Below are 24,490 nucleotides of genomic sequence, written 5' to 3' on the forward strand. Positions count from 1 at the left end.
CAAGGAATGAGTCTCAAGTTGGATCAAGCGTACATTCTTCTTTCCATAAAACAACAAACAAAGCGCAGGACTGTGGCAGTAGCTGAACGTCGGTACTTATTCTGTCGTCTGCTTCCGCTTCCGGTCGGATGCGGACAAACCGTCTTGTCCATGGACATGTTATAATGTTACACAACATGGCGCGCTACTGTCTACTGGCAGTGACGAGACGCGGGGCCGCCATCTTGGAGTGGTGATCCGCTCCACTCAGTGCCATTCATTTGGCAGGAGCAATGAACTGTCAGCGCATTTAATTCATCTTACCTCACTGAATACCACTGATTTTCACGCGGTTTTTTTTGTCATACGTGTAGCTATGATAAAGGACACATGTTTTATTATTCATAGTTTGCTTAACAGTAAAATAATATTCTTATATGCTATAAGTCAGTGGTTCTCAACCTTTTTTCAGTGAAGTACCCCCTGTGAAAATTGTTTTAATTCAAGTACCCCCTAATCAGAGCAAAGCATTTTGGTTGGAAAAAAAGAGATAAAGAAGAAAAATATAGCACTATGTCATCAGTTTCTGATTTATTAAATTGTATAACAGTGCAAAATATTGCTAATTTGTAGTAAATAAATAAATGATAAATGGGTTATACTTGTATGGCGCTTTTCTACCTTCAAGGTACTCAAAGCGCTTTGACAGTATTTCCACATTCACCCATTCACACACACTGATGGCGGGAGCTGCCATGCAAGGCGCTAACCAGCAGCCATCAGGAGCAAGGGTGAAGTGTCTTGCCCAAGGACACAACGGACGTGACTGGGATGGTAGAAGGTGGGAATTGAACCCCAGTAACCAGCAACCCTCCGATTGCTGGCACGGCCACTCTACCAACTTCGCCACACCGCCCCTAGTGGTCCATCTTGAACTATTTGGAAAAAAAGATAGGTTTTTATTTATATTTATAAAGGATTTTTGAATTGTTGCTATTTTTAGAATATTAAAAAAAAATCTCACGTACCCCTTGGCATACCTTCAAGTACCCCCAGGGGTACACGTACCCCCATTTGAGAACCACTGCTATAAGTGACCAGGCGTCCGAGATCAAAACTGGGAATATAATCCCAGGGAAGGGGGAAAAAAACGGTCAGCTATTTTTAAATTGAAGAAACAATATGGTTAGTAGGGGTGTGGGGAAAAATCGATTCGAATCGATTCAGTATTGATTCTTATTTTTCAAAAATCGTTTTTTTTTTTTTTTAATTAATCAATCCAACAAAACAATACACAGCAACACCATAACAATGCAATCCAATTCCAAAAGCAAACCCGACCCAGCAACACTCAGAACTGCAATGATGGCAATTGAGAGGAGACACAAACACCACACACAACAATTGAGAGGAGACACAAACACCACACACAACAATTGAGAGGAGACACAAACACCACACACAACAATTGAGAGGAGACACAAACACCACACACAACAATTGAGAGGAGACACAAACACCACACACAACAATTGAGAGGAGACACAAACACCACACACAACAATTGAGAGGAGACACAAACACCACACACACAACAATTGAGAGGAGACACAAACACCACACACAACAATTGAGAGGAGACACAAACACCACACACAACAATTGAGAGGAGACACAAACACCACACACAACAATTGAGAGGAGACACAAACACCACACACAACAAACCAAAAGTAGTGAAACGAAATGAATATTATCAACAACAGTATCAATATTAGTTACAATTTCAACAGAGCAGTGATTAAAAATCCCTTATTGACATTATCATTAGACATTTATAAATAATTTAAAAAAATGAACAATAGTCTTACACTTGCATCTCATAAGCTTGACAACACACTGTGTCCAATATTTTCATATAGATAAAATAAGTCATATTTTTGGTTCATTTAATAGTTCAAACAAATGTACATTATTGCAATCAGTTGATAAAACATTGTCCTTTACAATTATAAAAGCTTTTTTACAAAAATCTACTACTCTGCTTGCATGTCAGCAGACTGGGGTAGATCCTGCTGAAATCCTATGTATTGAATGAATATCGTTTTTGAATCGAGAATCGCGTTGAATCGAAAAAATCGATTTATAATCAAATCGTGACCCCAAGAATCGATATTGATTCGAATCGTGGGACACCCAAAGATTTGCAGCCCTAATGGTTAGGCTATATATACATGCGTATATCCTACATAAACAATGTATGAATACATTAGATATCTATATATCTTAGGGACCTACAGACTGTATCTCTGTTTAGAGTTTATTCTGTCTTGACACTTTGTTTTGATATTTTGTATTACTTAAATGATAATGTCTACAGTGATTGTTTTATATGTATTTTTTATGTATGTCGCTCTGGATAAAAGCGTCTGCCAAATATTTAAACACAAACATATATTCAGAATAAAATCTAATTCTGTCTTACCCAACAATGTTAGTATTTGAATATTGTTACTTGAAGACGTATTCCTGGTTACAATTATACTGTAAGTATTATCTTATACTTTGCCTAAAATGAGAACGCATCATAATCAGTGGCGGCTGGTGAATTTTTGTTTTAGGTGGAGCTGATAGTCTGTAAACCAAACCCCTGTAGGGGCGTCATCCTCCCCCAGAAGATTTCTTTGTGATTTTCCCATGCAAATGAAGCATTCTGGTGCATTCTGACAAAATAATGAAGACAAAATAGAACATTTCATAGGTTTGCAGAGAACTATATACAATATGCACACTGAAGGCATGATGCCACCATAGGTTTGCAGAGAACTATAGCCTAGTACTTTAACAGTAATCCCAAAAATTACCCCATTCCAGGTGTCAGGTAAGTGTGGCAGGCCTTTTCCTGTTTATCACATATTTTGTCACACACATTTCACAGAGGTGGGCTACACAAAATTGGGTTGGAAAAGCTAGACTAAATTTAGACTTGTATAATACTGTATAGCCACTAGGGCTGCGAGTCTTTGGGTGTCCCACGATTCGATTCAATATCGATTATTGGGGTCACGATTCGATTCAAAACCGATTTTTTTCGATTCAACACGATTCGCGATTCAAAAACGATATTTTCCTGATTCAAAAGGATTGTCTATTCATGGAATACATAGATTTCAGCAGGATCTACCCCAGTCTGCTGAGTAGTAGATTTTTGTAAAAAGCTTTTATAATTGTAAAGGACAATGTTTTATCAACTGATTGCAATAATGTACATTTGTTTGAACTATTTAATGAACCAAAAATATGACTTATTTTATCTTTGTAAAAATATTGGACACAGTGTGTTGTCAAGCTTATGAGATGTGATGCAAGTGTAAGCCACTGTCACACTATTGTTCTTTTATTTTAATTTTTTATAAATGTCTAATGATAATGTAATTGAGGGATTTTTAATCACTGCTATGTTGAAATTGTAACCAATATTGATACTGTTGTTGATAATATTCATTTTTGTTTCACTACTTTTGGTTTGTTGTGTGTGGTGTTTGTGTCTCCTCTCAATTGTTGTGTGTGGTGTTTGTGTCTCCTCTCAATTGTTGTGTGTGGTGTTTGTGTCTCCTCTCAATTGTTGTGTGTGGTGTTTGTGTCTCCTCTCAATTGTTGTGTGTGGTGTTTGTGTCTCCTCTCAATTGTTGTGTGTGGTGTTTGTGTCTCCTCTCAATTGTTGTGTGTGGTGTTTGTGTCTCCTCTCAATTGTTGTGTGTGTGGTGTTTGTGTCTCCTCTCAATTGTTGTGTGTGTGGTGTTTGTGTCTCCTCTCAATTGTTGTGTGTGGTGTTTGTGTCTCCTCTCAATTGTTGTGTGTGGTGTTTGTGTCTCCTCTCAATTGTTGTGTGTGGTGTTTGTGTCTCCTCTCAATTGTTGTGTGTGGTGTTTGTGTCTCCTCTCAATTGTTGTGTGTGGTGTTTGTGTCTCCTCTCAATTGTTGTGTGTGGTGTTTGTGTCTCCTCTCAATTGTTGTGTGTGGTGTTTGTGTCTCCTCTCAATTGTTGTGTGTGGTGTTTGTGTCTCCTCTCAATTGTTGTGTGTGGTGTTTGTGTCTCCTCTCAATTGTTGTGTGTGGTGTTTGTGTCTCCTCTCAATTGTTGTGTGTGGTGTTTGTGTCTCGGTGTTTGTGTCTCCTCTCAATTGTTGTGTGTGGTGTTTGTGTCTCCTCTCAATTGCTCTGTTCATTGCACTTCTGAGTGTTGCTGGCTCGGGTTTGGTTTTGGAATTGGATTGCATTGTTATGGTATTGCTGTGTATTGTTTTGTTGGATTGATTAATTTAAAAAAATAAAATAAAAAGAAAAAAAATAAATCAATCAATTTTTAAAAAAATGAGAATTGATTCTGAATCGCATAACGTGAGAATCGCGATTCGAATTTGAATCGATTTTTCCCCACACCCCTAATAGCCACTGTCCACCTGATTGTCTAGTTAGCTAACATATATTACCCCCCCCTACACAATCTGGACTGTGGTCCTAACTTTTACCCCTGTTGGCTTTTACAATCTTTATCTTCATCATTTATTTCAACTTTATGTTATTCAAGTATGACATTTTTAAATGTAATTTAATTTAATTGACAAGCAACTATATTATGGTCATACTCTTGTTTGCTAGGATTTCAGTACTATTGAAGATCTTTGCTCCTTCTCAACTCTGTGGTAATATTCTTTTCACAAAATACAAGCAATAGTACGTTAATGTTAAATCTTACTTGTGAAAAGTAATCCCCCCGATTCCTATTTTCAACAGTCCGCAGGAAAACGCTGAACACCATCTTTGTTTCCTACCTGTCAACTGTCAGTTTAGGCTGCTCGCCGGCTCCTCATCACCACTTCAAGATGGCGGCCGAATTTCTCGCGTCACAGCAGCCATTGCTGCGTCTACTTATAACACGTCTATGGTCTTGTCTATACACAACAGGGTTTTTGTCACTTGGTTCCGCTTGTCTTGTTTACCGACGCACTTTTATTGACAATGTGGAAAATATCGCCTATAAAAAATCAAGAAAAACATAAAAACAGTAAGTATTTTATGCTTGTGCTAAATAAGATTTATAAGTCGAAGGTAACGCCAATCTGGCTAGAATCCTCTCCAAACTCCACTCGGACCAATTCAATGGAACACTCGGATAATGTTGCCATAACGACGCAAAACGTCAACGAGGACTTTTTTTTCTTTTTTCACCCTCGCAGAAATTCCATCTTTTCGCAAATATAATTACTTTACCCACTTTAAAAAGACAAATATTTGACAGTTTAAAAAGCGTACACCATGGAGTCTCTCCTCAAATATGACACTCCACTTCTACTCACCAAAGGCAAAGTTAGGAAATCAGTAAAGGTGAGTGGAAAACTCTTAAAAATTAAATTAAACAGAAAAATCACGGAAAAAACATTACTTGTTAATATTATTGGATTAATAAACAGGCAAGCGCCATTTTTTCTTGCTGTAAATAGCTATCAGAATAATTAACACTAAATATACAGTATATTAGTAAAATAATAAACATTCTAGCTATATTTTTTCTGCTGGATACCAGATTGATAAAAGTGGATTTAAGCAATATGGGGAATACCCATCCCCCCAATTAGATTATATTTTAAGTACAATAACAGTTTGCCATGTTACTCTATTTTCAGGTGGCTATTGTAATACAATTTTGGGATGTGCAATACTACTCATTTCTTTCCAAACCGATACCGGGTAAAATTCAGGTTGGTATCGGCCATACATATCTGATACTTTGTGCAAATATACGTAATATGTCTGCTAAAATTTAAAAAGTTGTGTTTTTCAAATAACTTGGCATAAAAAATAAACTAATTTATTTATCATATACAGTAGTATTTATTATTAGTTAATTTTAATGTATATATGTATATATATATATATATATATATATATATATATATATACACACAGTATATATATACCAAGTAAAATTCAGACCTTATCGGCCATACCTTTTTGATACTTTGTGCAAATATACCTAATATGTCTGCTAAATTTTAAAAAGTTGTGTATTTCAAATAAATTGGCATAAAACATAAACTTATTTATTTATTATATACAGTAGTATTTATTATTATTAGTTAATTTTAATATATATATATATATATATATATATATATATATATATATATATACCGAGTAAAATTCAGACTGGTATCGGCCATACCTTTCTGATACTTTGTGCAAATATACCTAATATGTCTGCTAAATCTGTGATGAGGTGGCGACTTGTCCAGGGTGTACCCCACATACCGCCCGAATGCAGCTGAGATAGGCTCCAGCGACCGCCCCACGACCCCAAAAGGGACAAGCGGTAGAAAATGGATGGGTGTCTGCTAAATTTTAAAAAGTTGTGTATTTCAAATAATAACATGGTATAAAGAATACACTTATTATATACAGCAGTATTTATTATTGTTAATTAATTTTAATATGAATATACAGAGTAAAATTCATACCTACTTGATACTTTGTGCAAATATACCTAATATGTCTGCTAAATTTAAAAAAGTTGTGTATTTCAAATAATAACATTGCATAAAGAATACTCTTATTTATCATATAGTATTTAGCAAATGTAAAGCTAATAATAAGTGCGGTTTTCTTGGTAGAAAAAAAAGAGACCTTTTTGCTCAATATGTTGAAAAATATTCTTAAATTAAGTAAATGCTAGTGCCATTATCTTGACATAATGATATGCGCTCGGCATCATTTTTTTTTTTTCCATGCTAGAAGTAAGAAATTATGACTTTAAAAAAGTAGTTTTCTACTTTTGAGTGTTGATGACACAGCTTTGCAACACTTGATATTCTAGTTTCAAGCATGTTTTACTCAATATAGCTCATAACATCTCAGCAACAAGCTGTAATATCTTACTGACATCATTTAGGACAGTGGTCCCCAACCACCGGGCCGCGGCCCGGTACAGGTCCGTGGATCGATTGTTACCGGGCCGCACAAAAAAAAGAATATATATATATTTTTTGTAATTGAATCAACATAAAAACACAAGATACACTTACAATTAGTGCACCAACCCAAAAAACCTCCCTCCCCCATTTACACTCATTCACACAAAAGGGTTGTTTCTTTCTGTTATTAATATTCTGCTTCCTACATTATATATCAATATATATCAATACAGTCTGCAAGGGATACAGTCCGTAAGCACACATGATTGTGTTTTTTTATGACCAAAAAAAAAAACATGGGACACATTTTCAAGCGTTGACCGGAAGATTTAGGACCAAAACACTTAAAACAAGTAAAACACTCTAACATAAAATCTGCTTAGTGAGAAGAATGATCTTATCAGACAGAAAATAAGCAAATATCACCCTTATTTGACATATTTCATCTTACTTAGATTTCAGTTTTTGCAGTGTGTAGTTTGCTAATTTTCCTCGACTAATGTACTAACTAACATGTGGTTTATTTTTTGTTTTACATATGTAGCATCTACAAAGATACAAAGAATTGCTATTGCGACATCTAGTGGACACATGTAGAACAGCAGTTTCTTTCATCCCAACATTGTTATACTCAGCAAACTAATTGTTGAGCGCTGTGTGTAATGTTCTATATTCTCAATGGACCATTTAAAGTTTTCATGTTGAGGTGGCGACTAGTCCAGGGTGTACCCCGCCTTCCGCCCGATTGTAGCTGAGATAGGCTCCAGCGACCCCCCGCGACCCCAAAAGGGACAAGCGGTAGAAAATGGATGGATGGATGTTGTTTACTGGCATCATATTGCAGTCTACACATATCTCCTATGTGTGACTGCCATTTACTGGTCACACTTATCATTACACCATGTACCAAATATGATAGCTTCAAGGTGGGTAAGCACAACCAGAATTATTAGGCGCACCGGGTTATAAGGCGCACTGTCCATTTTTGAGAACATTTAAGGATTTCAAGTGCGCCTTATAGTCGGGAAAATAGGGTAATATTTAATTTTAAGTCGTTTTGGTTTAAAAAATATCTATTAATATTTCAAGTGAATACGTTGCGTTCACGCCGCATAGTCATGAGGGTGGTGTTCCAGGACACAGAAGGCAGAAGCAACGTGCAGCTAAGAGTCTTTCAATTCCAAAGACAAGGCAAAAATATGCGGGCCGGATAAAACCTGTTCGCGGGCCTGACGTTTGCCACCCCTGCTCTACAGGGACGTCCTTTCAAAGTGAGCCAGCACCAGCCCGCGGACTCCCCGGTGCCCCCGCCCCCTAAAAGCAAAGCCCCCGATGGCATCAAGCAACAGAACGAGGAAATCCTCCACGTCATGTTCACCCCCAGGTAACACTTGTCGTCTTCCTCTTTGCAACGTCAAGCGAGCCTGAGTGAGTGACAGGTAAACCCACGGCAGGGAGTGGACGGAGGGCGGCCAGGTGTGGCTGCAGAGAGTGTCCACGGCACCGTGCACGCGAGCGGACGTCCTCAACCTGGAGGAAGTGCTGGACCGCAAGCTGCAGCAGAGGCGCGCCTTGGAAACGGGGATCTGTCCCGTCCGCAGGGAGCTCTACTCTCAGTGCTTTGGTAAAAACTCAAGTTAAACAAATATTTCTTAAAAATATACCAACAAAAGTGTGCGTGGTTGTACGGTATACTGGTACTACAGACCCCGTTTTCATGAGTTGGGAAATGGTGTTAGATATAAACGGAATACAATGATTTGCAAATCCTTTTCAAGCCATATTCAGTTAAATATGCTACAAAGACAACATATTTCATGTTCAAACTCATAAACTTTTTTTTTTTTTTTGCAAATAATAATTAAGTTAGAATTTCATGGCTGCAACACGTGCCAAAGTAGTTGTGAAAGGGCATGTTCACCACTGTGTTACATGGCCTTTCCTTTTAACAACACTCAGTTTTGGTTTGGGAAGTGAGGAGACACATTTTTGAAGTGGAATTCTTTCCCATTCTTGCTTGATGTACAGCTTAAGTTGTTCAACAGTCCGGGGGTCTCCCTTCTCACATTGCAGGTGCCACACATTTTCAATGTCTGGACTACAGGCAGGCCAGTCTAGTACCCGCACTCTTTTACTATGAAGCCACGTTCATGTAATACGTGGCTTGGCATTGTCTTGCTGAAATAAGCAGGGGCGTCCATGGTAACGTTGCTTGGATGGCAACATATGTTGCTCCAAAAGCTGTATGTACCTTTCAGCATTAATGGTGCCTTCACAGATGTGTAAGTTACCCATGTCTTGGCCACTAATACACCCCCATACCATCACACATGCTGCCTTTTACACTTTGCACCTAGAACAATCCGGATGGTTCTTTTCCTCTTTGGTCCGGAGGACACGACGTCCACAGTTTCCAAAAACAATTTGAAATGTGGACTCGTCAGACCACAGAACACTTTTCCACTTTGTATCAGTCCATCTTAGATGAGCTCAGGCCCAGCGAAGTCAACGGCGTTTCTGGGTGTTGTTGATTAACGGTTTTCGCCTTGCATAGGAGAGTTTTAACTTGCACTTACAGATGTAGCGACCAACTGTAGTTACTGACAGTGGCTTTCTGAAGTGTTCCTGAGCCCATGTGGTGATATCCTTTACACACCGATGTGGCTTGTTGATGCAGTACAGCCTGAGGGATGGAAGGCCACGGGCTTAGCTGCTTACGTGCAGTGATTTCTCCACATTCTCTGGACCCTTTGATGATATTACGGAGCGTAGATGGTGAAATCCCTCAATTCCTTGCAACAGCTGGTTGAGAAAGGTTTTTCTTAAACTGTTCCAACAATTTTCTCACGCATTTGTTGACAAAGTGGTGACCCTCGCCCCATCCTTGTTTGTGAATGACTGAGCATTTCATGGAATCAGTTTGAACATGAAATATGTTGTCTTTGTAGCATATTCAACTGAATATGGCTTGAAAATTATTTTCAAATCATTGTATTCCGTTTATATTTACATCTTACACCATTTCTCAACTCATATGGAAACAGGGTTTGTAGTATAGTATCGCAGTACTAATGAATCAAAAACGGTACCATACTCAAGAGATATTCACCTGAAATGGTTTTCAGTTCACAGGTGTGCTTGAGGCTCATGGAGAGAATGCCAAGAGTGTGCAAAGCAGTAATCAGAGCAAAGGGTGGCTATTTTGAAGAAACTAGAATATAAAACATGTTTTCAGTTATTTCACCTTTTTTTGTTAAGTACATAACTCCACATGTGTTCATTCATAGTTTTGATGACAATCTACAATGTCAATCAGACCTGTACAAATTAATGCTTGGGGGCCACATGCGGCCCGTTAAGCTTTTCAATCCGGCCTGCCAGACATTTCCAAATCATTGTTGTAGATGTTTAAGATGTAAAGTGTAGCTGCCATTATGATGTGCAGTCATGCTTTCTAATGACCAGAAGTCTTCAACTATACTAAGTATTTCAATGGTTGGAATCTGTGCTTTTGCATAATCTCATCAAATCACCAATCACCAAAATGATTCCCGAACGCGGCCACCGCTGCTGCTCACTGCTCCCCTCACTTCCCAGGGGGTGGAGCAAGGGTATGGGTCAAATGCAGAAGGTAATTTCACCACACCTAGTGTGTGTGTGACTATCAGTGGTACTTTAACTTTAATATACTAGTTACTGTGTTTATCTAATTAGTTACTATGGTAATCTAATTAGTTACTATGGTAATCGAGGGGGGGGGGGGGGTTACCCACATATGCGGTCCTCTCCAAGGTTTCTCATAGTCATTCACATTGACGTCCCACTGGGGTGAGTTTTCCTTGCCCGTATGTGGGCTCTGTACCGAGGATGTCGTTGTGGCTTGTACAGCCCTTTGAGACACTTGTGATTTAGGGCTATATAAATAAACATTGATTGATTGATAATCTAATTAGTTACTATGGTAATCTAAATCACAGCAGCTCAGACGAGGCACCAAGCAGTGTGGGTGGGGAGTGTTTCCAAAGCGGCCAGCCTGAATGTGGGTGTCAGGGACAGACGGGGAAGGAGATTTTTACAACAAAGTTCTAAAGTTTAGTGATAAATCAGATTTTTTTTACCCTTCACGTTCATATTTCGTTGTGTTTGTTGTATTTTTGTTGCATTTCGCTTGATTGTAAAATATGTCAATGGAGAGGGGGTGTGACGTTCATATGTTGTCAATATTCAATGTTTTATCGGTCATAGTTAATATAGTAAACCCCACATTCTTTATTTTCACGTACATTCTGGCTGTCTTATTCAGTAAAAAAAGTGGAAATTCCATTCCGTTTTTAAGGAGGTCTGTCATAACGTTTTTAGCATTCAATCAGACATGATTGTGAGGTTTTGTATTAGTGTTCCTGAAAATAGACATAGCGGCCCCCAGACACATTTCTTTCTCTAAATTTGGCCCTCCGAGTCAAAATAATGGCCCAGGTCTGATGTAAATAGTCATGAAAATAAAGAAAGTGCATTAAATGAGGATGTGTGTCCAAACTTTTGGCCAGTACTGTATATTGTATTGGTTTTAAAAATAAAAATACATGATTTAATTGTGCAGCACTTTTAAACCATTAAAAAATGTAACATTCCAACATGGAGAATATAACATTTTGGTCTGATCCATTGTTGGGACCAAGCTTGCATTTGTGAACTGCAGTGTTGTTTTTCACCGTAAACCAAAAATAGCATTTCAATAATTTAAGTACCATATTTTTCAGACTATAAGTCGCAGTTTTTTTCATAGTTTGGCCGGGGGTGCGACTTATACTCAGGAGCCACTTATGTGTGAAATGATTAACACATTAGCGTCAAATATCAAATAATATTATTTAGCTCATTCACGTAAGAGACTAGACGTATAAGATGTCATGGGATTTAGCGATTAGGAGTGACTTCTAGACCTCCACCCCAGATCCCACCTCACTCCTACCCACTTCTCTAAAGTGGGCTGGCTCAAGGTGGAGGACAGAGTTAAACAACTTGCACTGAGCCTAGTCTATAAAATCTGATACCGAAGTACATGTCAAACTACTTCCTTAACGTAAATGACCGCCATAACCACAACACCAGGGGGAGCTCCACTAACCACGTTAAACCCAGATTCCGAACTAACAAAGGTCTTAACTCATTCTCTTTCTATGCCACATCAATGTGGAATGCACTCCCAACAGGTGTAAAAGAAAGGGCATCTCTATCCTCCTTCAAAACCGCAATAAAAGTTCACCTCCAGGCAGCTACAACCCTAAACTAACACCCTCCTCGGATTGCTAATAATCAAATGTAAATAATCAAATGCAGATACTTTTTCTTTTTCTTATGCCTTCTGATCTCTCTCTCTCTCTCTCTCTATGTCCACTACTTGCTGTCCATATCCTCCCCCCCCCCTCCACACCCCTGATTGTAAATAATGTAAATAATTCAATGTGATTATCTTGTGTGATGACTGTATTATGATGATAGTATATATGATAGTATATATCCGTATCATGAATCAATTTAAGTGGACCCCGACTTAAACAAGTTGAAAAACTTATTCGGGTGTGACCATTTAGTGGTCAATTGTACGGAATATGTACTTCACTGTGCAACCTACTAATAAAAGTCTCAATCAATCAATCAATCAAACAGATTGTTTGGTAAACGTATAGCATGTTCTATATGTTATAGTTATTTGAATGACTCTTACCATAATATGTTACGTTAACATACCAGTTGGTTATTTATGCCTCATATAACGTACACTTATTCAGCCTGTTGTTCACTATTCTTTAGACATTTTAAATTGCCTTTCAAATGTCTATTCTTGCTGTTGGCTTTTATCAAATACATTTCCCCCAAAAATGCGACTTATATATGTTTTTTTCCTTCTTTATTATGCATTTTCGGCCGGTGCGACTTATACTCCGGAGCAACTTATACTCCGAAAAATACGGTAGTAAAATGTAAATCTGAACCAAATTAGAGCCATAACCCAATCTTATTTCCCTCCCTCATATTAGAGGAGCTGATTCGACAGGTGACCATCAACTGCGCCGAGAGGGGCCTCCTGCTGCTGCGGGTCCGAGACGAGATCCAAATGACCATCTCGGCCTACCAGACCCTCTACGAGAGCAGCGTGGTGTTTGGCATGAGGAAAGCTCTGCAGGCCGAGCAGGGCAAGGTGGACATGCAGCAAAGAGTAAGACTTGCCAGGTTTATTGCCTGCGTTTCTCTCATAAATCCAGCAGAGGGCGGCCTTCATTTATAAAGCAGACATTCCTCCGCCTTTTAGATTGATGACTTGGAGCGAGAGAAACAAGAGCTGATCAATCAACTCAAGGAACAAAAAGCTGAGTGCGTGGCGACACAGAAGAGGGAAGAGGAGAAGCGTGACGCACAGGAAAAGAAGCACATGGAGCAAACTCAGTTTCTGAAGAGAACCAACCAGCAGCTGAAGGTGAGGATGGAGGAAAAAACTATTAACAATTTCCTTTTTAACGTTTGGATTTGTATTCCCATTTAGGCACAGCTGGAAGGAATCGTTATGCCAAAGAAGTAGCGCCAATGATGAAGTTAAGATTGTTCCTGAGAGTGAATCCAGATGACTATGGAACATTTATTCCAAAAATAAAGTATGATTGAAAGTCTTTTTAGGAATATTTGCTACCTTGCTTAGCGTTTGGCTCTTTTTGCCTTACTGCCCTGTGAAGGTGCCGCTTGGACCTCTAGTTTCTTGCTCTTATTCCTGTTTTTCACGTTGTGTGTTTCGTAATAGCGTGCGCCCACTTTCTTCGACTTGTTGGCGCGCTCCTTCGCTCTTTTCTGCAGAGGCAAAAAACAGGTTAATATGATATTTGAATCCCCCCCCCCCCCCAAATAAAGAGTGTTACCTCTTTGGAGGACAGGTTGGCTTGCTGGGAGGGTTCTTCGTCCTCAGCTTTCCTCTTCCTGTTTCTCTGCGGGGCAGCTGAGGTGGAATACAAACACTCAACTTAACCTAAAGATTGACTCACTCTTAATAGGGTCTAAAAGTGTCAACATTTTAGTCTTAGACTTAGACAAACTTTAATGATCCACAAGGGAAATTGTTCCACACAGTAGCTCAGTTACAAAGGATGGAAAAGATGGAAAGGACAATGCAGGTATAAAACAGACTAAAAGCAATATAAAATATAACATATATACGTAATATTGACATAATATATGTACAGTATAGGACAGGGGTCAGCAACCCGTGGCTCTAGATCAAACAGTGCGGCTTTTTAGCGCCGCCCTGGTGGCTCCATGGAGCTTTTTCAAAAATGTACGGAATTGGACAAAAAATGGGGTGAAAAATATGTTTTTTGCTGCAATATGGTTTCTGTAGGAGGACAAAAACGACATATACCTTCCTAATTGTTAGAAAGCCCACTGTTTAATATGTTTGTGTTCATGCTTCACTGATGAGAGTATTTGGCGAGCGCTGTTTTGTCTTACTAATTTCAGCAGCCTTTGAACTCACCGATGTGTGGACTGTGACTCAACAGTTTATGCGTACAACTTTCTCCGATGCTGCCACAGAAAGACGTGTTTTATGCCACTCCTTCTTTGTCTCATTTTGTCCACCCAACGTTTTATGCTGTGCGTGAATGCACAAAGAGCTTTGTTGACGTTACTGACTTGTTGGAGTGCTAATCAGGCATATTTGGTCAGTGCATGACTGCAAGCTAATAGATGCTAACATGCTATTTAGGCTAGCTGTGTGTACATATTGCATCATTATGCCTCGTTTGTAGCTATATTTGAGCTCATTTAATTTCCTTTACTTATGTCCTCTGTGTATTTAATTGATTTGTTCCATGTTTCATGACACATTATCTGTATGTAATATTGGCTACATTTCTCATAGTTGTTTGTGTGCCATGTTGTTCCAGACCACAGCAAACTTTACCCATCTGGCAAAGATTGTAATAAATCCATTAGAAGACGACGGCCTGTCGTTGCCTTTAACTTGGACAAAAACATCTATACCTTTGGCCAGTCTAAGACTGTGATTTCCAGAAGTTATCTCACCCTCTGAGAAGTTTTACTAATGTTTTCCATTGTTGTAAAAATGTGTAGAATAAATATTGCATTTCAACATTTCTGTCAACGAAGATTTGTGTCAGCCTGCGACACATAGTGATTTTGATAGTAGGCTAATTAGCCACTCACATCATGTGTTGCCATCATTACAACATTTATATAAGTCTTTTAATTGTTTGCGGCCCCAGACCAATTACTTTTTTGTATTTGTGGTCCAATATGGCTCTTTCAACATTTTGGGTTGCCGACCCTTGGTATAGGATATATACTGATATATTATATATGTTTATTTTCGAATGGAGGAGAAAAAAAGTCCTCCTTTCTGTCCAATACCACATGAAAGTGGTTGCTTTTTGCCATCTTATTTGTCCAGCTTCCATACTCCCTTTTATACACTTTACAAGCAATACATTGGCGGCAAACTCCGTAATTTGCTAGCTTGTGCACGCCAGCTTTCTGAGACTCTTATTTTATTAGTACAGGCAGGATGAAGCAGCGCTTTTATTGTGAAGATAAGAACTGTTGAATAATCATATCTCATAAGGAGCACATGTAAAGCCTGTTTCAGGCGCTAGGTGTGCACAACTACATTGTTTATCGTTTTAGGCCAACCTAGGAAAAACATAGAAATGTGTGGTTGTAGATAGCCACAACATACCCCACCAGGCACCCTCCAGCTATTTTAAGGTAGTGACAAACAGTAATTAAACCATGAAGGCTGTTTCAGCAAAACGATCAGTTTATATGAAGCTGTTAAAAGGTGCCCTGTTGAGCAAAATGGACTTTGTCACGCTCGCTTTAGAGAGTCTGTGTTTTCATGACATCAGGGACAAAGAGACCGCCTGTGATCCGCCCCCAGCTAAAAAGGCCAATAATGATCAATACCGATCAGTATAAAAAACTTATATCGTGATTAGGGTTGAAAAATTCTGGGAATATTCAAAGTTGGAAACTTTCCATGGGAATTAACGGGAATTAAAGTTAAAGTTAAAGTAGCAATGATTGTCACACACACACGAGGTGTGGCAAAATTATTCTCTGCATTTGACCCATCACCCTCCTGGGAGGTGAGGGGAGCAGTGAGCAGCAGCGGTGGCCACGCCCAGGAATAATTTTTGGTGATTTAACCCCCAATTCCAACCCTTGATGCGGAGTGTCAAGCAGGGAGGTAATGGCTCCCATTTTTATAGTCTTTGGTATGACTCAGCCGGGGTTTGAACTCACAACCTACTGATCTCAGGGCGGACACTCTAACCACTAGGCCAGTATTGGGAAACTAATGGGAATAAACATTGAATGCAACATGCTAGATCTTGCAGCATGATTATTAGCTAAAACAACCTGATTTCATGCAAATTCAGTAGAATTTCAACCCTGCACTGTGCATTCCTCCATCACATGCACAGATAATTCCCAGCATGCTACACACTACAGCAGGGCTATTGAGGCCACACTAGTATTTGAGCCCAAGGACTTCATCCAGTCAGGTAAGTGTTGATGATATTACTGGGGTAAATATATTTGATCTATGATATTGAAGTGTAATTGCTTGTTACTGTATGACTGTAGACTACTCCAGCAGACTTACACTCAAGCTAGCTAGCTGTTCCTGTACTTGTTCAATGATTTTGGGGCCAATATCTCTAGCTAGCTAGGTTTATGTACCACCACAGTCTCATAATGAACCAAAAATATTTCTCCGTTAGCCGTGATGCTAATTTTCTCTACGTTAAATCCCATTCATTTATGCTAACAACGTTAGCAATCCGAATTGACCTTTTTTGTGATGTGTAAAGTTTAACTAGCAAATACTAAATCAAAAGGTGTAGTTTCCTTTGCCTTCTGTTCTGCTAGCCATTCTGTTGTCATGCAAGAATGTAGCTTATAGTTTGATTTAGCATGCTGATTGACTGTTCATTTATTAATCTAGCCCAGTGGTTCTCAAATGGGGGTACGCGTACCCCTGGGGGTACTTGAAGGTATGCCAAGGGGTACGTGAGATTGTTTTTAAATGTCTGTCAAAAAGAACTGTGAAAAGAAATGCAACATGTAATATTCAGTGTTGACAGCTAGATTTTTTGTGGACATGTTCCATAAATATTGATGTTAAAGATTTATTTTTTTGTGAAGAAATGTTTAGAATGAAGTTCATGAATCCAGATGGATCTCTATTACAATCCCCAAAGAGGGCACTTTAAGTTGATGATTACTTCTATGTAGAAATCTTTATTTATAATTGAATCACTTGTTTATTTTTCAACAAGTTTTTAGTTTTTTTATATCTTTTTTCCCAAATAGTTCAAGAAAGACAACTACAAATGAGCAATATTTTGCACTGTTATACAATTTAATCAATCAGAAACTGATGACATAGTGCTGTATTTTACTTCTTTATCTCTTTTTTTCAACCAAAAATGCTTTGCTCTGATTAGGGGGTACTTGAATTAAAAAAATGTTCACAGGGGGTACATCACTGAAAAAAGGTTGAGAACCACTGATCTGGCCTATTTCTATTCATTTGTCCATCAGTAAAATATTTTTAAAGGCTACTCCAATTGTTTAGTTGACTATTTATATCTGTGTGTGGCATTGCATTAGTGTTTTACAAGAATAAATAAATACAAACAGAATAATGCCACATACACCATCTGATGTGTGGACACATTTCACCCCAACCAATGTAGGCAGAAAGGCTGTGTACATTTGCAAATACTGTGCAAAGAGCTACGTCAAAAATGCCACAAAGATGCAGCAGCATATAGACAAGTGTTCAATAATATATCATTATTGTAATTCTCCATTCATTCCCATATATTCACATTAATTCCCATGGACGGTGTCCAACTTTGAATAATCAAAAAATGGTCAATATTTCCAAACTTCCCGAGCTTAACTTCCCGTGGTAAATTTGCCGAAAGTTTCCGGAAATTTACCGGAAACTTTCCACCCCTTTGAAACCCTAATCGTGATACTGTTTTCAGCCATATCGCCCAGCCAAAATATGTATAATTGTCCGAGATCATTTCCATTGCATTTCAGCGGTTTAAAGGCAGTTTACCACGTTTATCTGCACATGAACAAAATGACAAAAGCACAGGCTACTGAGAAGCAAAGACGACCATGAGAGCCAAGCCACATGATAGCTGGAAGAAAGAAAACCCGGACCAAGTATTGACATTCAGACTACGAACTATCAATCAATTAATCAAAGTTTACTTATATAGCCCTAAATCACGAGTGTCTCAAAGGGCTGCACAAGCCACAACGACATCCTCGGCTCAGATCCCACATCAGGGCAAGGAAAAACTCAACTCAATGGGACAATGAGAAACCTTGGAGGAGACCGCAGATGTGGGGACCCCCCCCCCCAACCCCTGGGCGACCGGTGCAATGGACATCGAGTGGATCTAGCATAATATTGTGAGAGTCCAGTCCATAGTGGATCTAACATAATAGTGAGAGTCCAGTCCATAGTGGATCTAACATAATAGTGTGAGAGTCCAGTCCATAGTGGATCTAACATAATAGTGAGAGTCCAGTCCATAGTGGATCTAACATAATAGTGAGAGTCCAGTCCATAGTGGATCTAACATAATAGTGAGAGTCCAGTCCATAGTGGATCTAACATAATATTGTGAGAGTCCAGTCCATAGTGGATCTAACATAATAGTGAGAGTCCAGTCCATAGTGGATCTAACATAATAGTGAGAGTCCAGTCCATAGTGGATCTAACATAATAGTGAGAGTCCAGTCCATAGTGGATCTAACATAATATTGTGAGAGTCTAGTCCATAGTGGACTCCACGAAGAACTAGGGCTGCAACTAACCATTATTTATACACATCTTCTATAATAAACCCTGGAGTGATGCCAACTAGATGATTAAGTTCTTCTAACCTAACATGATAGCCTGTTTCAAACGTCATGTTTTACCTTTCTTCTGTGCTTGCTTCTTGGAAGCTTCTGGTCGTTTCTTCTTGATGTCACTCAGCACTTTGTCAGAAAGTGCTTTCGGTATCCTGTTCCATAGAAAAAAGACGCAGGTTAGTTTCTCCTCCTGACAACATGAAGTTAGTTTGAAAGTCGACTGACCGTATCGCAGAGAAGCGCTTGGATTTGGCCCGGTCCAGAAACTGCTTATACTTGGCGATCTTATCGTCCAGCTCGCGGATCACCTGCTTGGAAGTCTTGCTGGACTCAATGACCGGAACCTTGTCGCCAACTGGCTCACTGATGTCTTCCTCCTCTCCCTTCTTTTTCTCTACACCATCCTCTTCCTCGCTGTCCTCTTCCACTTCAGCCTCAGAACCAGAAAAGTCAGAGATGTCCAGGTCGGGCATTTCCACGGGGACCAGGTCTTCCTCGTTGAATTCTGGCGCCACGTTGATCTTGCCGAAGTTCTGTCGCACGTTTGAGACAATCTTGTCTAGCTGCTCCTTTTCTTTTTTCTTGTCTTCATCTTCCACAGCAGGGACGGTGGCCGCGTCGTCTGTCTGTCCAACATCTACTGCTTCTGAGGGGCCTTCTACTGGCAGCGGCTCCTTGTGCCAGAACAAGATTTACAGTTTCAACATGGACGGGCTCTTGTGAGAAATGTAACCTTTATGAAATATTTTTACCTCGTGGTGTCCCTGGTCTCCCTGGGGTCCTGGGGGCTTCACAAAAAAAGGTATACGCCCCCGCTGCCAATCATTCAACACCATTTTGGACACAGTGGGGAGATCGGGTTCGCCTCCCTGCACAATGAAAAATATGTTATACTTGTAATTAGGGCAGGGCGATATATGGAATATACTCCATATATCGCAGGTTTGTATCTGTGCGATATAGAAAATGACTATATTGTGATATTGGAGTATACATTCTCACGCAGTTGCTTTTAGCTGCGGGCATTACACTTAGGGTTGGGTATCGAGTATCGATTGGAACCGGGACTAACTTTCCGATTCTCCAGGAATCGTTCAAAAGTTTAAATTTCGATTCCTAGTTTCGATACCCAGTCCGCCGACCGGAAAAAAAGAATAAGTCCGCCGTGTTTCTGTAAAGAGCACAAAATGTCTCCTACTAAGAGACACGCGTACAAGGTTCCACTGACTTTTGATATTCCTGTGAACCGCACTGTGGATACAACGGGAACACGTACGGTGAATATCCGTTAGCTTGCCATGCTAACGGCCAGAAACTTCCACCCATGGTGATATTCAAAAGGAAGACCTTGCCAAAAGAGAACTTTCCAGCCGGCGTCATCATAAAAGCTAACTGGAAGGGATGGATGGATGAGCGAAGAGACCGGGTGACTTTTTTCACGCAGCTCCGTCCCTGTTGATCTATGACTGCATGCGCGTCCACATCACAGATGGTGTCAAAAAACAAGTGAAGCACACCGAAGAAGAAGAATAATTCGAGGGATTTGTGGATGAGTAATAACTTCAGAACGTGAGCTTTAAATGTTTATTTTGTGTGTTGTGTGAAATTAACGTTCGAGCAACGTTGAGTTATTGATGTTGCTATTGCTCTGCACTATTTTGAGTGTTACTATTTTTGTGATTGCACATTTGCACATTACATTTTGGGAGTGAACAGAGTTGTTAGAACGCTGGTTTGTAATATATTATTAAAGTTTGACTGACCTATCTGACTGTTTTTCTGACATTCCCTTTAGCGTAGCGTAGGTGCGGCTAATTACACGGGGCGGCTAATAGGTAAACAAAGTTTTGAAATATGCCATTCATTGAAAGTGCGGCTAATAACACGGGGCGGCTTATGGTGCGGAAAATACGGTAGTCATTTATTTGCAATCGATAGTCTCCTCGTACCTTTAAAAGTTTGCCATAGCGAAATGCCAACTTCTCCAGGAAATCCTCCGTGGAGGTCCACGTTGGGACGCGGTAGGTCTTCTGGATGTATTCTGGTTTGGCTCGCTCCAGCACCGCCCCAATGTGCTCCTCTGGGTTCTTGATCTTCTCTACTTGAACCTTCATGAGGGGGAAAAGTCATGAAACAAAGTTTAATGGCGTGTGAGGTGGGTGACCCGCTGCTTGTTGTCCAAAAGGATCAGAACATGTTGAGAGATTTGTTTTTATGGAAAAAAAGTGCGCCGGGCAACTCTCATTTTCTTTTCCAGCCTGTCAGACATGAAACACAATACCTGTAAGTATAAAAGGAACTGTCAACAGAGGCCTCATTTAATAAGGCCTTAAAAATGGCTGGTTAGGGGATTGTGAGAATTAGATATTTTTAAGTGTTCTTTTTTAATCCATAGTCATGTTTAAAGCAGCTAGTATTTTCCCATGTAGTGTGTCTTCTCGTGACCTCCTTGCTTTTATCTTAAGTCCGCTAGTAAACTCTTTGTTTTGTCTTAAGGGCTCCTGTTTGTCGGCTCACAGAGCTGTTTTGGCCAGTTCCTTATCTGTTTTGAAGAAGCAGCTGCGCTTCTTTCTGGGCAAGGGGCTGTTTTCGCTCTACATAAGCATACTCTTTTTGTATGAATTTAGACCTTGCTTGCTGATGCTATTGTTGCGTTGTAAGGGCTGGTCTCCAAAAGCTTTAGTAAAACTTGGCCAAGTACAATTCTGTCTCGGTGGTCTTTTTTACTCAACGTATATGTCATCCACAGAACTCGGGAGTGACCAGTGTGATTTATTCCCTGAGAGGAAGACTGGTCGCGCAACAGAGTCCAAATAATATAATATCAATAATAGTTTATAGACTACTGGTATAAAATGGAAGTGTATATTATGAAATATGTATGTTATCAATTGTTGTACAAATTCATGCAATGTGCAAGGTACATGTGTGGCAGTGAGTGTCTGTACGCACATACAGCACTTAAGCCCTTCAGTATATCAGCATGTGGAATTAAATGATGGAATGGATGAAGCAAAGAAATCAAACAATGTACTAATATGATCCACTTCAAGAAACTCTTCAAACTTAAAGTGTTTACAAAGTACAAAGAAGAAGAACCAAGATAAACATTCTGAATTTATTTCATCCATCCATTCATTTTGTAGATAATCTTGTTTATCTCATCATATGAAATGTAACTTACTTCACTAATTATTATTTATTTTTAATGTTATTACTTATGGAGTATATTGTGAATACATTGAGAACAGGAAGTGAACAAAAGTTTTATCAACTGCTATGAAATGGAAAAGGGGTAGGATTAAATAAGCTCTGCTTCTTCCTACTCCTTTTCGAACATGTTGAATAGAGAAACTGGAAATTGTGATGTATCATGTTGTATGCTTGCATGTTCCAAATAAACTCAACTCTACTCAATCTCACATATTTACGTGTCAATGTTCATTCCTTTTTAAATAGACTAAATCTAAATGTAAAATCTACTTTTGGCAGAGTGCAACAAATAAACACTGTAGAGCTTTTCATCGAACACAACAAAACGTACCACTCCTTTGAGGACAATCTCAGTTTCGTTGTCTTCTGAGGGGTAGACTACACCTGGACAATCAATGAGGAAGATACGCCGCATTAAAGTGATGTATTGCCACACCTGGGGAAAAAAAGTCCAGGTAAAAATTAGAGGAAAAAAAAAGCTAACATGCTCATTTTTGTTTGACAAGAAACACTACCTTTGTTTCTCCAGCAATAGGCGCCACTTTGCAGACCTTCTTTGAGCGCAGCGTGTTGATGACTGAGCTCTTTCCCACATTTGGATAACCAATGAAGCCCACGCTTATTTGTTTCTTATCTGTGTGGAGCTGCAGTAAGATGGAAATTCGGGTCATTGGGGGCAATTTAAAAGAAGGCTCTGGGACCCGAGTGCGGGGTTTACCTTTCCAAACTGTCTGAGGAGCTGAATGAGGGAGCCTTTACCAAAAGAGTTGGTAAGGCTGGCGTGAAAAGCCAGCGTGGGATACTCCTGGGACAACAGCGCCACCCAGCGTTTCTGATTGAAGACATTCGAGGAAACGTTTGAGTGCGGCTTCTCAGAAAAGAATGCAGGGAAAACATGAAAGACTTACAGTGACCCAGGTGGGGATGAGGTCACACTTGTTGAGAACAAAGATCAGATGCTTCCAAGATTTCTCCTTCTTGATGTATGACTCGATGTTCTGGGAGCGCGTACCCATAGGATCGCGGGCGTCCAGCACTTGGATGACCACGTCTGACGAGTCAATCACCTGAAGGGACAAGATAAATAAATCCAACAATGACATTTCACAAATTCCACATTTATGTACAGTGGAACGTAAAACATTGCTAAAGACATTTTTCAAAGTGTGAACCAGGGGTGCCCATTGTGTTGATCGCGAGCTACCGGTCGATCGCAGAGGGTGTGTCAGTCGACCACCAGCCAGGCATTAAAAAAATACACCTAAAAATTAGTGATCATCAATCTTCACTATGACGTCACTTGATTGACATTCAAGGCACCTGAGGGTCTTGGGAAAGGACGCTGGCTGCTGCCAGCTCAGTGGGAAGGAACAAAATACCGCCAGGAAACACTTATTATTTCAACCGTACCTGCCGTCAAAAGCCTAAAGACTGACCGCACAGTTCCTGTCTTCACAATAAAAGTGCTGCTCTTTTGTTGAGAAGAATTGTTGTACATTCTTGGGTAGCAGGTTATAGTTTGCTTTGTACATCATTTTAGCTGTTTGCAAATGCACCAAGTCATTGAATTTCAATATTTGTGGTTCAATAAATAAAGGGTTTGTATGTTCTCTATATCCAACATTATGTATTATTCTAATTGATATTTTTTGTAACAGTTAGTGAATGAAGCGCACATTTGTAGTTGTTTCCCCATATTTCTACACAATAACTCAGATATGGTAACACTAGCAAGCAGTAAAAAATATGAAGTGATTTTTGGTCTAGAAAATATATTGCTTTATTCATTATTGACGTGTTTCTTGCTACTTTATGTTGTATATTTTTTACATGAGATTTCCAGTTCATTTTATCATCTATTATTACACCCAAAAATGTGTTTTCTTTTACCCTTTCAATGTCTACTCTGTCTATTTGTATTTGTGTTTGACTTTTCCTTATTCTATACTAATTGACAACTGTAGTAGTAACTGCATTTCATGATTAATATCCATAAATTACCATTCCTAATACATTACACTAGAATAGTGGTTCTCAAACCTTTTTTCACCAAGTACCACCTCAGAAAACACTTGGCTCTCCAAGTACCACCATAATCACCCACATTAAAATACAGCAGTGTAGTAGGCCTAAGTATTCATTAAAAACAAGGCAGAGGTTTTATTTAACAATTATACGTAATATTTTTGGCCGCTGTAACATTACATACACTTTGAACAGTAACACTACTTGAATATAGGAAAATAAAACACTCTACTGTAATCAAGTAATGTCTGCGCTAACAAAATAAGAGTCTCCAAAAGCTAGCGCTAACAACCTAGCAAGTTATGGAGTTTGCGTCAATGTATTTCTTGTAAAGTGTAAAAAAAAACAAG

At 39.3% G+C, this 24,490-nt stretch overlaps 3 protein-coding genes across 4 annotated transcripts in view; 1 reads left to right on the plus strand and 2 right to left on the minus strand.

The window, feature by feature from the left end:
- Positions 1–142, minus strand: part of snip1 (Smad nuclear interacting protein) — a 14,856-nt gene extending 14,714 nt beyond the window's left edge. For both annotated transcript variants that reach the window (XM_062062404.1, XM_062062403.1), the window contains exon 1: positions 1–142. This exon is cut by the window's left edge and continues 159 nt beyond it. The gene's annotated coding sequence lies outside the window, so the exon portion shown is untranslated.
- Positions 143–5,222: 5,080 nt separating this feature from the next.
- Positions 5,223–13,530, plus strand: dnali1 (dynein, axonemal, light intermediate chain 1). Its single transcript, XM_062064044.1, has 6 exons — positions 5,223–5,367; positions 8,207–8,334; positions 8,405–8,574; positions 12,992–13,170; positions 13,264–13,428; positions 13,495–13,530. Exons 1-6 carry the CDS (start codon positions 5,299–5,301, stop codon positions 13,528–13,530), a joined length of 747 nt encoding a protein of 248 aa, XP_061920028.1. The 5' UTR covers positions 5,223–5,298.
- gnl2 (G protein nucleolar 2) overlaps positions 12,601–24,490 on the minus strand; it is a 28,255-nt gene continuing 16,365 nt past the window's right edge. Inside the window, exons 7-16 of the mRNA XM_062062402.1 lie at positions 23,024–23,182; positions 22,834–22,947; positions 22,631–22,759; positions 22,447–22,551; positions 20,852–21,010; positions 19,655–19,771; positions 19,128–19,576; positions 18,969–19,054; positions 13,862–13,938; positions 12,601–13,793 (exon numbers count right to left, since the gene is read on the minus strand). Coding sequence (XP_061918386.1) covers positions 13,644–13,793; positions 13,862–13,938; positions 18,969–19,054; positions 19,128–19,576; positions 19,655–19,771; positions 20,852–21,010; positions 22,447–22,551; positions 22,631–22,759; positions 22,834–22,947; positions 23,024–23,182 — 1,545 coding nt within the window. The 3' untranslated portion in view covers positions 12,601–13,643. The remainder of the gene's footprint in view (positions 13,794–13,861; positions 13,939–18,968; positions 19,055–19,127; positions 19,577–19,654; positions 19,772–20,851; positions 21,011–22,446; positions 22,552–22,630; positions 22,760–22,833; positions 22,948–23,023; positions 23,183–24,490) is intronic.

Source organism: Entelurus aequoreus, linkage group LG11, assembly GCF_033978785.1.
Source record: "Entelurus aequoreus isolate RoL-2023_Sb linkage group LG11, RoL_Eaeq_v1.1, whole genome shotgun sequence".
NCBI lineage: Eukaryota > Metazoa > Chordata > Actinopteri > Syngnathiformes > Syngnathidae > Entelurus > Entelurus aequoreus.